The sequence below is a fragment of the Choloepus didactylus genome, chromosome 2, assembly GCF_015220235.1.
Source record: "Choloepus didactylus isolate mChoDid1 chromosome 2, mChoDid1.pri, whole genome shotgun sequence".
In the NCBI taxonomy this organism is placed as follows: Eukaryota; Metazoa; Chordata; class Mammalia; order Pilosa; family Megalonychidae; genus Choloepus; species Choloepus didactylus.
In genome coordinates, this window is record NC_051308.1 from 16,106,623 (window position 1) to 16,120,061 (window position 13,439).

Consider the following 13,439-nt stretch of genomic DNA (forward strand, 5'->3'; position numbering starts at 1 on the left):
TCCTCACTTCCTCTCACCATCCCTCATGCCTCTGTTTCCATGCCTCCCTTCACTGCAAGCTTCCAGACAGCCCGTGCACACTGGGAGGGAGCACTCTTCCCGGAGTCTCCAGAAGGTGGCATGCCCCAGGTGGCAGAGAGCAGGTCACCGGGTGAATATGTCTTGGGCTATCTCATCCCCTGATGCTCAAAGTCAGGGAGCAGGTGGCTTGTGTGTCATTATGCTTATTTTTTCCACACAGGAAAGCACACTGCATTATCAGTGACAACCATCCAAGCAGTTGTGCAGGTGCCATAGTCACCGTATCTAACCCTGAAAAAGATCCTGGGGTTGTGTATGTTTTGGGAGGCAGGGGGAAGTTATTTGGGCATAGATGAAGCCTTGTCCCATTTCTTGCCACAGTCTGTAGTCCAACTATAGCTGTGTTCAGTGATCTCTAGTTTCACTTTTATGCCATCTGTTGCACTTGATATGTGATGCAGTAATGTCTTGTGGTTAAGAGCACTGCATGGGTTAGTCCATGCAGCCACAATTTGATTGATTCACATGGTTTGGGTAGGAGCAAATGAAATTAATGTAAGTGAAACTGCTACATGACTAGTAAGGTGCTGTGCAATGTGAAAATAAAAACTAACACCTTTGTAACACTTCTTACGTATGCCAGGCACTGTTCTAAGGTCTCTACACATATTAACTCATTTAGTTCAATACTCTTTAAAGAAAGAGGTACTGTTGACATCTCCATTTTACGGATAAGGAAATTGAGGCACAGAGAGGTAAAGTAACTTGGTGAAGGTCACCCAGCTAGCAAGTGGCTCAGCCAGTGTTTGAACCAGGAATGCCGTGCCAAAGACTGGGCTGTCACCTGCCTCACTATGCTACCTCTATCAGGTGTCAGCATTTGTCACCGTTACCATTCCTATCCCCTAGCTGAGCATGTAACACAGCCTCTGCTGTAAACCCACCAAGCAGGGCCTGCCCGCAATCCACTGTGTGCGATGAAATGATGGGCATATGTAATGCAGCTGTGACCACAGCCACAGCAACGAGGAATCATTAAAATTCACATACTGCTGAAGAGTAGCTACAATAAATGATTGACTTGTGTTTTGAGGAGTGCTCTGGCTTTCCTGTTTCAAATCATTTGCTTTCCAGGCCCGCTCTGGGATGAAAGTGTTGATTCGCGGAGGGTTCAGAAGGAGGAGCCGAGGTGGTGCCTCCAATGTTCATGCTGACTTGTTGGCATCATTTACAGCACTGCCAGCTGCTCTGGGAAGCCGAGGTGCTGAGATGCCGTGTTCATTTCTGCATGTTCCAGGGCAAACACTGACTGAGGTCCATTAGGACTGCCATACTGGCTTGTTCCAGGATTGCTGAGCCAGCATCTGTCTTTGACACACACCCCCCAGGGATGTGCAGGGAGAGAGCACCTTGGCCTCTAAACTTGGGGATGGTCTCCAAAAGCTGTTGCAGCTGAGCCCATGAGAGTTGAGTGTTTATGGTGCCACGTTCTCTCTCTTTTCTCAGGCAGCCAGGACGGCTTACCACCTGCGGCATCCTTTGGGAAGAAGCGGCTGGCGAGGAGGCCCGGCTACATGAGAACAGCGGTTGGGCCCCGGACTGGGTTTCTCTCCCCAGGGGTTGGCACGCTATTTGGTGCCCAGGGAGTGGTGTGTGGCGAGGAGCACCAGCTCTCTGAGCTCCAGGCTGGACACTGCAGCTGTGGCTCTGGAAGCCAGTGGCCAGGCCCTCCACTTGGGAGCCCTGTTTCCAGGAGCACAACGGCCCTGGCTGGGACTCCTGTGGGCTTCCCGGATCTGGCTCTGACCCCCGCAAGAGAAACCTCAGGGTGCTTTGAGGTACAGCTCAGAGCTGGCACCAGCCTGCCCGACAGGCGAACCAGGTCTTGTAGTCCTGGGAACTCTGGGTGTCAGGGAGAGTTTCCACCCATGGATAGTTCTGAGGCCTCAGACCTTACTTGGGATGCAGCCTGTGGTGAAGGAGCAAGGGGTGCCTGGGCAGCAGGCTCTCTGGCTCCAAAGGGGGTGAATAGTGACAGCTGCAGCCAGAGAGGTGGCCCTAATGCCCCCTTCACCCCTCCCAGCTCTCACGACGTCTATACCTCAAGCTTTAGCTTCATAAGGCTCTGCCTTGGCTCTGCTGGGGAGCGTGGAGAAGCAGAAGGCTGCCCACCACCCAGGGAGGCCGAGGCACCTCGCCAGAGCCCCGAGGAGATGAAAGCCCAAGCCGCCAGCTTGGAGAGGCCCCACGAGGAACCTCGACTTCTCTTTCAGCCATTTAATCTCAAGGCTACTTTGAGCCCAGCAGACTCTGCCCAGACCGTGGAGAGCAGCTCCAGGCAGGCGTGTGAGACCCTTTCTTTATTAGACACGGACGCTGCCTCCTCTTCTGTCCCGGATTCCTTGCTGCCTGGCTCTTCTGGCTATGAGGACAGCATTTTGGGATGTGATCATGGTTGGGACACTCTGATCAAGAAATACGAGCCTGTGCTGCAGGATTGCCTGCTGAGCAACCGGAAGCAGTTGAAGGTCAGTGTCCCCTCAGCCTCTGAGCCCCGCAGGATTGTCCAAAGCTCAGATTAACAACTGGGCAAAGGGCAGGAAATGACTGGGTGCTGGTGTTGTCTGACTTCCCCTCCTGGAAGCTGCAGCAGCTCCACTTGTGGTTGGCTGCAAAAACGATGTGACTGTACTTCTGTTTCTTCTCTTTTAGTTTAGACACAAATCGTCCCGGTCACTTTGACGCTCAGAGTTGCTCGCTGCTGGGCCGTAGGTTCCTCTGCAGTCCCTGGCCTTGGTGAGACATGGTTAGCTCAGCCTAGCTCTGTTTTGAAGCAGGGAATAGGGGCAAGGTGCAGGGGAAATTGAGCTTATGTTTGGAAAGGGGCTGAGTGATATGAAAATAGTGATGCTCTCCATTGGGGGTAATTCCAGTTTTCATCTGTGTTCACTTCTCTCATTTCATCCCGTTGCAGTGGAAATCGTTCTAATTAGAGTCAGGAGATTTAATTTCTGGTCATTAATCTCTCTGAACCTGTTTCCTTATTTAGAAAGTGGAGATAACAATACCTCATAGGATGGTTCTGAGCCTCAAATGAGAATGTAAGTGCTTTGGAAATTAAAAAGAACTGTATACATGTAAGCTGGTAGCTATCTGGGAGGTGTGTAGAGCCAGGGGTAGGCAGAGCTATTCTACACAGAAAGGTTCCCAGAGAAACTCAAGTAGGGATACTTTATGGCTCACCTATGGGCTGGGTGGATCGTCCCACTGAAAAACTGCATTTTATTTCTGGTGTGTGTGTGTATGTGTGTGTGTTTATGTACTTGTGTAAGTTTATGTGCATGTGAGTGGGCATCACAGGTAGGGAATTTGACTGCTTACTCATCAGGCACTCGGTAGAAGTATCTGAAAATGCAGAAGTTAATTTCATTCCCAGAATTCCCATCTGATTTGCTTTCAGTTCTTTACCTGTGGCCTGATTTTCTCAGCCCCGTTCCGTCTTGCCCTAATCCAGCCCTCAGAGACCTCAGGCCAGTCATCTGATTCATGACTCAGGAGACGGTGAAGCCAGGGCAGAGGCAGGTCCTCGAGTTGGACACGTCCAAAAGTGATGTCATTCTCTTTCCCACCAAGCCTGTTTGGAAGTGCCTCGTTCTGGATAAATATTTGTGGATTGATTGAGTAGAACCCATCCAGTTCCTCAGTCGTCTTCAACAACTCCCTTTTCCTCATTGCCTGTATCTAATCAGTCCCCAAGTCCTCTTACTTCCACCACTAAGGTGCCTGTAGCTCAAGTTCCTGTTATCTGATCTGTCACCTGGGTTTCACAAGAGATTCATAACACATTTACCCTCCTCCAATATCTCTTTCTCCAGTTCATCCCACACCTGGCCAGTGGACTTATCTTCCTGAAACCCAGGTGACTGGTGTCATTCCTATGCTTAAAACCTTTGAGGCTCATTGCTGCTCTCAGGATAGCATCTGACGTCTTATCCCGACAATCAAGAGCTTTCCCAATCCGTTCCCAGCCTGCCAGCCTCAGCCACGGGGCATTGCTCATCACTGTTCCCTGTAAAAACTGTAGGGGCCCATCCTTCAGTGCCTTTCCCCATGGCTTTCCCTCTGCCTGGAGTTACCTTTCCACCTGGTGAGTTCCTACTTTATCCTTTCAGTGAGGCTCCATTGCCACTTCCTTCTGAGACATTTCCTACCCGTCTAGACCAAAGAAGTCCCTCCTTTCATTTCATTCCCATAGTGCTGTGGACGGCCCATTGTAGCACTCACCATGTTTAGTAATACTTTGTTTGTGGGTCCCAAGTTCCCACTTGATCATAAGCCCCCAAACTGTAGGGATCCTCTCTTAGTCATTTTTGTATGCCTGATGCCTAGCTTACTTCCCAGTCCTCAGCAAGGGCTTGATTAGTATTATTTTGGTGAAATAATTAATCCTGTTAAGATGGGCCACAGATATTTAATTGACAGATGTTTATGTTGAAAGAACCCAGGTGGTAAGTTGAGAATCTCAGAGCCAGGTGCCCGAGGGACAAAAGGTGCTAAGGGGGGAGTGTCATATGATCATATTTTCCAACTCAAAATGCTGATTTTCAACATTTGATTTGAGACCTTTTAAAAGAATCTCAGCAACATATCTGCATTTCTCCATCTCAACAATCTAAGTTTTTTTTTAAAATTCAGTTTTATTGCGATATATTCACATACCATACAGTCATCCATGGTGTACAATCAGCTGTTCACAGTACCATCTTACAGTTGTGCATTCATCACCCCAATCTATTTTTTTTAATTAAATTCAGTTTTATTGAAATACATTCACACACCATACAATCATCCATGATACACAATCCACTGTCCACAGTATGATAACATAGTTATGCGTTCATCACCACAATCTATCTCTGAACATTTTCCTTACATCAGAAAGAACCAGAACAAGAATAAAAAATAAAAGTGAAAAAAGAACACCCAAATCATCCCCCCATCCCACCCCATTTGTCCTTTAGTTTTTATCCCCATTCCTCCACTCATCCATACACTAGATAAAGGGGGTGTGAGCCACAAGGTCTTCACAATCACACTGTCACCCCTTGTAATCTACATTATTATATAATTGTCTTCAGGAGTCCAGACTGCTGGGTTGGAGTTTGGTAGTTTCAGGTATTTACTTCTAGCCATTCCAATACATTAAAGCCTAAGAGGTGTTATCTATATAGTGCATAAGAATGTCCACCAGAGTGACCTCTCGACTCCATTTGGAATCTCTCAGCCACTGAAACTATTTCATCTCATTTTGCATCCCCCTTTTGGTCAAGAAGATACTCTCAGTCCCACGATGCCGGGTCCACATTCATCCCCGGGAGTCATACTCTGCATTGCCAGGGAGATTTACACCCCTGGGAGTCGGGTCCCACGTAGGGGGGAGGGCAGCGAGTTCACCTGTTGAGATGGCTCAGTTAGAGAGAGAGAGGGCCACATCTGAGCAACAAAGAGGTACTCAGGGGGAGACTCTTAGGCACCATTACATACAACTTTAGACTCTCCTTTGTGTTAATGAGCTTCATAAGGGCAAGTCCCATGCTCGAGGGCTCAGCACATCAAACCGCCAGTCCCAATGTTTGTGACAACATCAACACCAGTCCAGGTGAGGATGTCCAACACATCTGCACCTTCCCCCAGATCCTCGGGGCTGGGGAGGGGGAGGCTGTAAATATATTTTTTATTATCTGCCCAAATTACTCTAGGATGTGTCACTATTTCACTCCAGCCTATACTAACCTACCGTATCTCACTTCCTATTCAAAGTTCCATGCAATTGTGGTGTTTGAACAGATCGACTGGAGAGTTGTACTGTTTAGAAAATTTAGATGCTGTACCAAATAGATATCTATTCCCTTGGTCTCATATGGAAGCTGAAGTTTTAAAACACAATCAGTTTCAACCTTTACCCTTTGGCCTGGCTTGCCCTGGTCTTAACCAGACCTGCTTCATTCATATCACTAATTGAAGTCTGGGCTCTTTTTCAGCTTTTTTTTTTTTTTTTTTTTTACAGTGGCTGTATGCACTAATACTGACATTCATATCTGCCGAGCTCTAGCTCTGAGTTTCAAGTGTCTCAGAGATATGCATTGTTCCAGAGACCAATCAGGTTATACGCTAGGGGATCAGCATCTCAAAGTTTAGAGATAGGCCTTACAATTCAGGGATAGAGTTAACTGCTGTAAGAGCTTACAATCTAGGGACTATTACAATTATTGTGTCCACGTTAGGCTATGTTCTAAGATTCAATTCTGAGTTTACACATTGTAGTTAGTCCATATTGGTGAGGCATCATCCCTCTCACCATGTTTTCTCCAACACTTTTACTCCTATATATATATATTTTCCTACAATTTTATAGAGTTATGTTCACATGCCATACATTTATCCACAGTGTACAATCAGTTGTTCATGGTATCATCATAAAGTTGTGCATTTATCACCACAATCGGCACTTGAACATACTGATTACTACAAGAAAAATTGTTTTTTTTTTTTTTTTAGCAATAAGAAAAAATGATAAAAAGAAAAATAACATGTCATACAATACAATATACTACTAAGGACAGCAAATAACACCACTACCAAGAATCCCATATTACTCCCCTATATCCCCCTCTCATATACATTTAGCATTGGCATGTTGCCTTTGTTACATTTAATGGAGGTATATTACAATGTTACTGTTGACCATAGACTCCAGTTTGCTTTGATTATGTTTTTTCCTGAATACCATCCCTTTTTCAAATTTCTACATGGTTGACATTCATTTGCTTTCCCACATGCAAAAACATTTTTATGTTTGTATATTTAGTAACAGTCATTGGCTACTCCAGTTTTTGCCCCGTTATACAGTTCCAGTCTTTATCATCTATCTTTACCTCTGGTGTCATACATTCTCCTATCCCACCTCTTTCAGCTTTACTCACAGACGTCTTTGTTCAGTGTACTTACAATACCGTGCTACCATCACACAGTGTTATGCTATCTATTTCTGGATCTATGCAATCAATCCTAAACATTCTGTAGTCCTTCAGCATCAAATGGCTGATCTCTGCCCTCTTTCTATCTCCTGGTCGCCTGTGTTGTCAGCTTTTAACTCCCAAAGTTTGTTCATTAATGTCTGTTCATATTAGTGAGGCCATACAGAATCTGTCCTTTTGTTTCTGGCTAACTTCACTCAACATAATGTCCTCAAGGTTCATCCACATTATTACATGATCCATGTCTTTGTTCTGTCTTACAGCTGCATAATATTCCATCATGTGTATATACCACAGTTTGTTTATCCACTCGTCCTTTGATGGACATTTGGGCTGTTTCCATCTCTTGGCAATTGTGAATAATGCTGCAATAAACATTGGTTTACAAATGTCTGTTTGTGTCTTAAGTGTCAGTTCCTCTGAGTATATACCCAGCAATGGAATAGCTGGGTCATATGGCAAATCTATATTTAGCTTCCTGAGGAACCTCCACACTGTCTTCCAGAGTGGTTGCACCATTCTACATTCCCACCAACAATGAATAAGTGTGCCTCTTTCTCCACATCCTCTCCAGCACTTGTCATTTTCTGTTTTTTGGATAATGGCCATTCTGGTAGGTGTGAGATGATATCTCATTGTGGTTTTGATTTGCATTTCCTTAATAGCCAGTGAAGTTGAGCATTTTTTCATATGCTTTTGAGCCATTTGTATTTCCTCTTCAGAAAAATGTCTGTTCATGTCTTTTGCCCATTTTTTAATTGGATTTTTTGTCTTTCTGTTATTGAGATGCAGGATTCCTTTATATATTCGGGATATTAAACCCTTATCTGATATGTGGTTTCCAAATATCATCCCCCATTGTGTAGGTTGCCTTTTGACTTTTCTGACAAAGTCCTTTGATGTACAAAAGTGTTTAATTTGGTTGCTCGCGCCTTGGGTGTGAGGTCTAAGAAACCACCTCCTTTCACAAGACCTTTAAGATATTGCCCTACATTTTCTTCTAAGAGTTTTATGGTCTTGGTGCTAATGTTTAGGTCTTTGATCCACTTTGAGTTAATTTTGGTATAAGGTGTGAGATGGACATCCTCTTTCATTCTTTTGGAAATGGATATCCAGTTCTCCAAACACCATTTATTGAACAGGCTGCTCTTTCCCAGTTGCTTCGGCTTCACTGCCTTATCAAAGATCAGTTGTCCATAAATGTGAGGGTCTACTTCTGAACACTCAATTCGATTCCATTGATCGGTATATCTGTCCTTATGCCAGTACCATGCTGTTTTGAGCACTGTAGCTTTGTAATATGCTTCAAAGTCAGGTAGTGTGAGACCTCCCATTTCATTCCTCTTTCTCAAGACATTTTTGGCTATTCGGGGCACCTTACCCTTCCAAATGAATTTAGTTATTGGTTTTTCTATTTCTGTAAAGTAAGTTGTTGGGATTTGAATTGGTATTGCATTGAATCTGTAAATCAGTTTAGGTAAAATTGCCATCTTAAGTATATTTAGTCTTCCAATCCATAAACATGGTATGTTCTTCCATTTTTTCAGGTCTTGTTCAATTTCTTTTAGCAGTTTCTTATAGTTTTCTATGTAAAGGTCTTTTGTGTCCTTGGTTAAGTTTATTCCTAAATACTTGATTCTTTTGGTTGCTATTGTAAATGGGATTTTTTTCTTGATTTCTTCCTCTTGTTGCACATTGCTTGTGTACAGGAACACTACAGATTTTTGCGTGTTGATCTTGTAGCCTGCTACTTTGCTGTATTCATTGACTAGTTCTAGTAGCTTTGCTGTAGATTTTTCTGGATTTCCTACATATAGAATCATGTCATCTGCAAATAGTGAAAGTTTTACTTCTTCCTCTCCAATTTGGATGCCTTTTATTTCTTTTTCTTGCCTAATTGCTCTAGCTAGAACTTCCAGCACAATGTTGAATAACAAGGGTGATAGTGGGCATCCCTGTCTTGTTCCTCATCTTAGAGGAAAAGCTTTCAGTCTCTCCCCATTGAGTGTGATGTTAGCTGTGGGTTTTTCATATATTGCCTTTATCATATTGAAAAAGTTCCCTTCTATTCCTAGCCTTTGAAGTGTTTTCATCAGGAAAGGGTGTTGAATTTTGTCAAATGCCTTTTCTGCATCAATCGAGATGATCATGTGGTTCTTCTGCTTTGATTTATTGATGTGGTGTATTACATAAATTGATTTTCTTGTGTTGAACCAGCCTTGCATACCTGGAATAAATCCCACCTGGTCGTGGTGTATAATTCTTTTAATGTGCTGCTAGATTCGATTTGCGAGTATTTTGTTGAGGATTTTTGCGTCTATATTCATTAAAGAAATTGGTCTATAATTTTCTTTTTTTGTAGTATCTTTGCCTGGTTTTGGTATTAGGGTGATGATGGCTTCATAGAAAGAGTTAGGTAGCTTTCCCTCGTCTTCAATTTTTTTGAAGAGATTGAGCAGGATTGGTACTAATTCTTTCTTGAATGCTTGGTAGAATTCACCTGTGAAACCATCTGGTCCTGGGCTTTTCCTTTTTGGGAGGTTTTTGATGACTGACTCAATCTCTTTACTTGTGATTGGTTTGTTGAGGTCATGTATTTCTTCTTGAGTTAATGTTGGTTGTTTATGCTTTTCTAGGAAGTTGTCCATTTCATCTAAGTTGTCTAGTTTATTAGCATATAGTTGCTTATAGTATCTTCTCATTATCTCCTTAATTTCTGCAGGGTCGGTAGTTATATTTCCTTTCCCATTTCTGATTGCATTTATTTGCATCTGCTCTCTCTTTTTTTTTGTTAGCGTAGCCAGTGGTCCATCGATTTTATTGATTTTCTCAAAGAACCAACTTCTGGTTTTGTTGATTCTCTCTATTGTTTTCCTGTTCTCAATTGCATTTATTTCTGCTCTAATTTTTGTTATTTCTTCCCTTCTGCTTGCTTTGGGGTTAGTTTGCTGTTCTTTCTCTAATTCCTCCAGGTGAGCAGTTAACTCTTCAATTTTTGCTCTCTCTTCTCTTTTAATATAGGAATTTAGGGCAATAAATTTCCCTCTCAGCACCGCCTTTGCTGCATCCCATAAGTTTTGATAAGTTGTGTTTTCATTGTCATTTGCCTCGAGGTATTTACTAATTTCTCTTGTAATTTCTTCCTTTACCCACTGGTTTTCTAAGAGGGTGTTGTTTAGCCTCCATATGTTTGTGAATTTTATGACCTTCTGCCTTTTATTTATTTCCAACTTCATTCCATTGTGGTCTGAGAAAGTGTTTTGTATAATATCAATATTTTAAAATTTGTTGAGACTTGCTTTGTGACCCAACATGTGGTCTATCCTAGAGAATGTTCCATGAGCACTTGAGAAAAAAGTGTATCCTGCTGTTGTTGGATGTAGTGTTCTATAAATGTCTGTCAAGTCTAGTTCATTTATCATACAATTCAACATCTCTGTTTCTTTAGTGATCCTCTGTCTAGATGTTCTATCCATTGATGAGAGTGGTGTATTGAAGTCTCCAACTCTTATTGTAGAGGTATCTATTTCTCCTTTCAGTGATCGCAGTGTTTGCCTCATGAATTTTGGGGCATTCTGGCTTGGTGCATAAATATTTATGACTGTTATGTTTTGTTGATGAATTGACCCTTTTATTAATATATAGTGTCCTTCTTTGTCTCTTTTAATTGTTTCACTTTTGAAGTCTAACTTGTCTGATATTAATATAGCTACTCCCGCTTTTTTCTGGTTGTTGTTTGCATGAAATATCTTTTTCCAACCTTTCACTTTCAGTCTATGTTTGTCCTTGTGTCTAAAGTGAGTTTCTTGTAGACAGCATATAGATGGGTCCTGTTTTTTAATCCATTCTGCCAGTCTGTGTCTTTTTATTGGGGAGTTTAATCCATTTACATTTAGTGTTATTACTGTAAGGGCAGTACTTTCTACTACCATTTTGTTTTTTGGAATTTATATGTCATATCTTATTTTTTCCTCTCCTTTTACCTTTCCTGATAATCTTCATTTCTGCACTCTTCTCCAACTCTCTCTCTTCTGTCTTTTCCTATCAGCCTGTAGCACTCTCTTTAGTATTTCTTGTAGTGCCGGTCTCTTATTCACAAACTCTCTCAGTGTCTGTTTGTCTGAAAATGTTTTAATCTCTCCCTCGTTTTTGAAGGAAAGTTTTGCTGGATATAGAATTCTTGGTTGGCAGTTTTTCTCTTTCAGTATCTTAAATATATCATGCCACTGTCTTCTTGCCTTCATGGTTTCTGCAGAGAAATCTGTACATAGTCTTATTGACTTCCCCTTGTATGTGATGGATTGCTTTTCTCTTGCTGCTTTCAGAATCCTCTCTTTGTCTTTGACATTGGACAATCTGACCAGTAAGTGTCTTGGAGTAGGTCTATTGGGATCTATTCTATTTGGGGTACGTTGTACTTCTTGAATCTCTAATTTTCTGTCTTTTATAAGAGTTGGGAAATTTTCAGTGAATATGTCTTCTATTACTCTTTCTGCCCCTTTTCCCCTCTCTTCTCCTTCTGGGATACCCATAACACGTATATTTGTGCGTTTCATGTTGTCACTCAGCTCCCTAAGACCCTGCTCATATTTTTCCATTTTTTTCACCATCTGTTCTTTTGTGTGTATGAATTCGAATGACCTGTCTTCCAGTTCACTGATCCTTTCTTCTGCCTGTTCAAATCTACTGTTGTGTCCCTCCATTGTGTTTTTCATCTCCTCCATTGTGGCCTTCATTCCCATGAGTTCTGCCATTTGTTTTTTTAAGTTTATGAATTCTTCTTTATGGTCAGCCAGTGTCTTCTTTATATCCTTCAGCTCTTTTGCTATATCTTCCTTCATTTCAGCGAATTTATTTAGCATTAGTTGCCTCCACTCCTGTGTCTCAGCTGAGCTATTAGTTTGTTCCTTTGGCTGGTCCATGTTTTCGTGTTTCCTGTTATGGCTTGTTATCTTAAGTTGTCTAGGCATCTGATTCTCTTGATTAGTTTATTTTGGAGCTTGTTTTCTGTCTTTTACCTAGTGGTTTTCTTGTTGGTTGGCTTTGTTTTCTGGCCTCTGTTATTCAGTTCAACTTATTCTAGACCTCTAACTTAGGTTCTATTTAATTGATCAGAATTTTTCCCCTCTTGTTTTTTCTGTTTCTTGCTCTCCCTCTATGTAACCTTTTTGTGAGTGGGTCTCCTCAGATATGGTCGACCCTAGTCAGATTTTCCCAGTCTAGTGAGGCCCAGGTCTCATTGGGAGGGTATGGAGTTTTCCTGAGAATGAGACCCTCCTATGAGGCCTTTAGAATTGGTGCTTTTCCTCTCCTGTCCTGCAGGTGGCGCTGGCCAGCCCGCAGCTCCCCCACCAGTGTAAGGAGGTGTGGAGACTTTAGTTCTCCTGGTGACTCTGATCCTGTCAGGGGCGTGGCTGACTGAAGCCAGAATCTGAATTCCAGCCCCTGGGGTCTGAATTCCCAGAAGGAGGACTGCCAGTTGAGCTGGACCTCCCTCCACTCTCCCAATCCTCAGAACTCCAGTTGTCTCTCAGGGATACTATTCCCTTCTCTCCTCTCCTCTTTGGGGCCTCTCCAGGTAGATTCCTTGGTCAGCCTGAGTTGCCAATTAAAGACGGGGGTGGAGACTTTCAGTAGTGAATACAGAATTCAAAGACACTGTGGGTACTCTGTCTCCCCCTAAGCCCAACCTAATCCCTCAACCTGGGCTTTCCGATAGAAAATAACCACATATGTTACTTTTAGATTAAAAAAAAAAAAAAATAGGAAAGAAATCAAGGAAAAGAAAAAAGGAAAAAAAAAATTAAAGAAGAGTCTCTTTTAAAAGTCTTTCCCCAGCCTGGAAGTTTTGTCAGTGTCCGAATAGAGCATTTAAAGATATGCTTTGGGCTATTGTCTGATAATTACTCTCCAACCGCTTCAGTTCCACCCCTGCTAGGGGCTATTGAAATGCAAAAAGATAAGGGATCAGTGAGAAGCCAGAAGGGACAAAATGTAGGGGAAAAAAAAAATGGCTTTTTTGGAGTCTGGGAATGGGTGCCCGCTTTTATGTGCCCCCACTTCTCGGAGCCCAGCCCTTCTTTAGCACCCCAGCTCCCAAAGTTAGTTAATTAATTTGTTAATTAATTCTGCAATTGAGGCTGGGTTGAGCCTCCCTTCTTGCCCTCAGCAGATTGCTGTGTTTTGGTTTTTTTTTTCCCCCCTTTCGGGGAGCCTGCAGCAAGACAGTCTGTGAGGTCTGGGTGGGGAGGGGCGCCAGACCCCTGGTCCGGTGAACTTACAATGTTCACTGCGATCTCAGCTTTTCCTCCAATTCCAAACTTGCGTCCAATGTGTGACTGGTTACTGGAGACCCCGAAAACACTGTTTCATATAGTTCTT

The 13,439-nt window shown here is 42.8% G+C and overlaps 1 protein-coding gene across 4 annotated transcripts in view; it reads left to right on the plus strand.

The window, feature by feature from the left end:
* The window catches only part of DISC1 (DISC1 scaffold protein), a 403,772-nt gene that overhangs the window by 59,532 nt on the left and 330,801 nt on the right, over positions 1-13,439 (plus strand). For all 4 annotated transcript variants that reach the window (XR_005214467.1, XM_037820932.1, XM_037820929.1 and 1 more), the window contains exon 2: positions 1,528-2,549. Coding sequence is in view for 3 of the 4 variants with exons in the window: in XM_037820932.1 (XP_037676860.1) it covers positions 1,528-2,549 (1,022 nt within the window). In the remaining variant the exon portion in view is untranslated. The remainder of the gene's footprint in view (positions 1-1,527; positions 2,550-13,439) is intronic.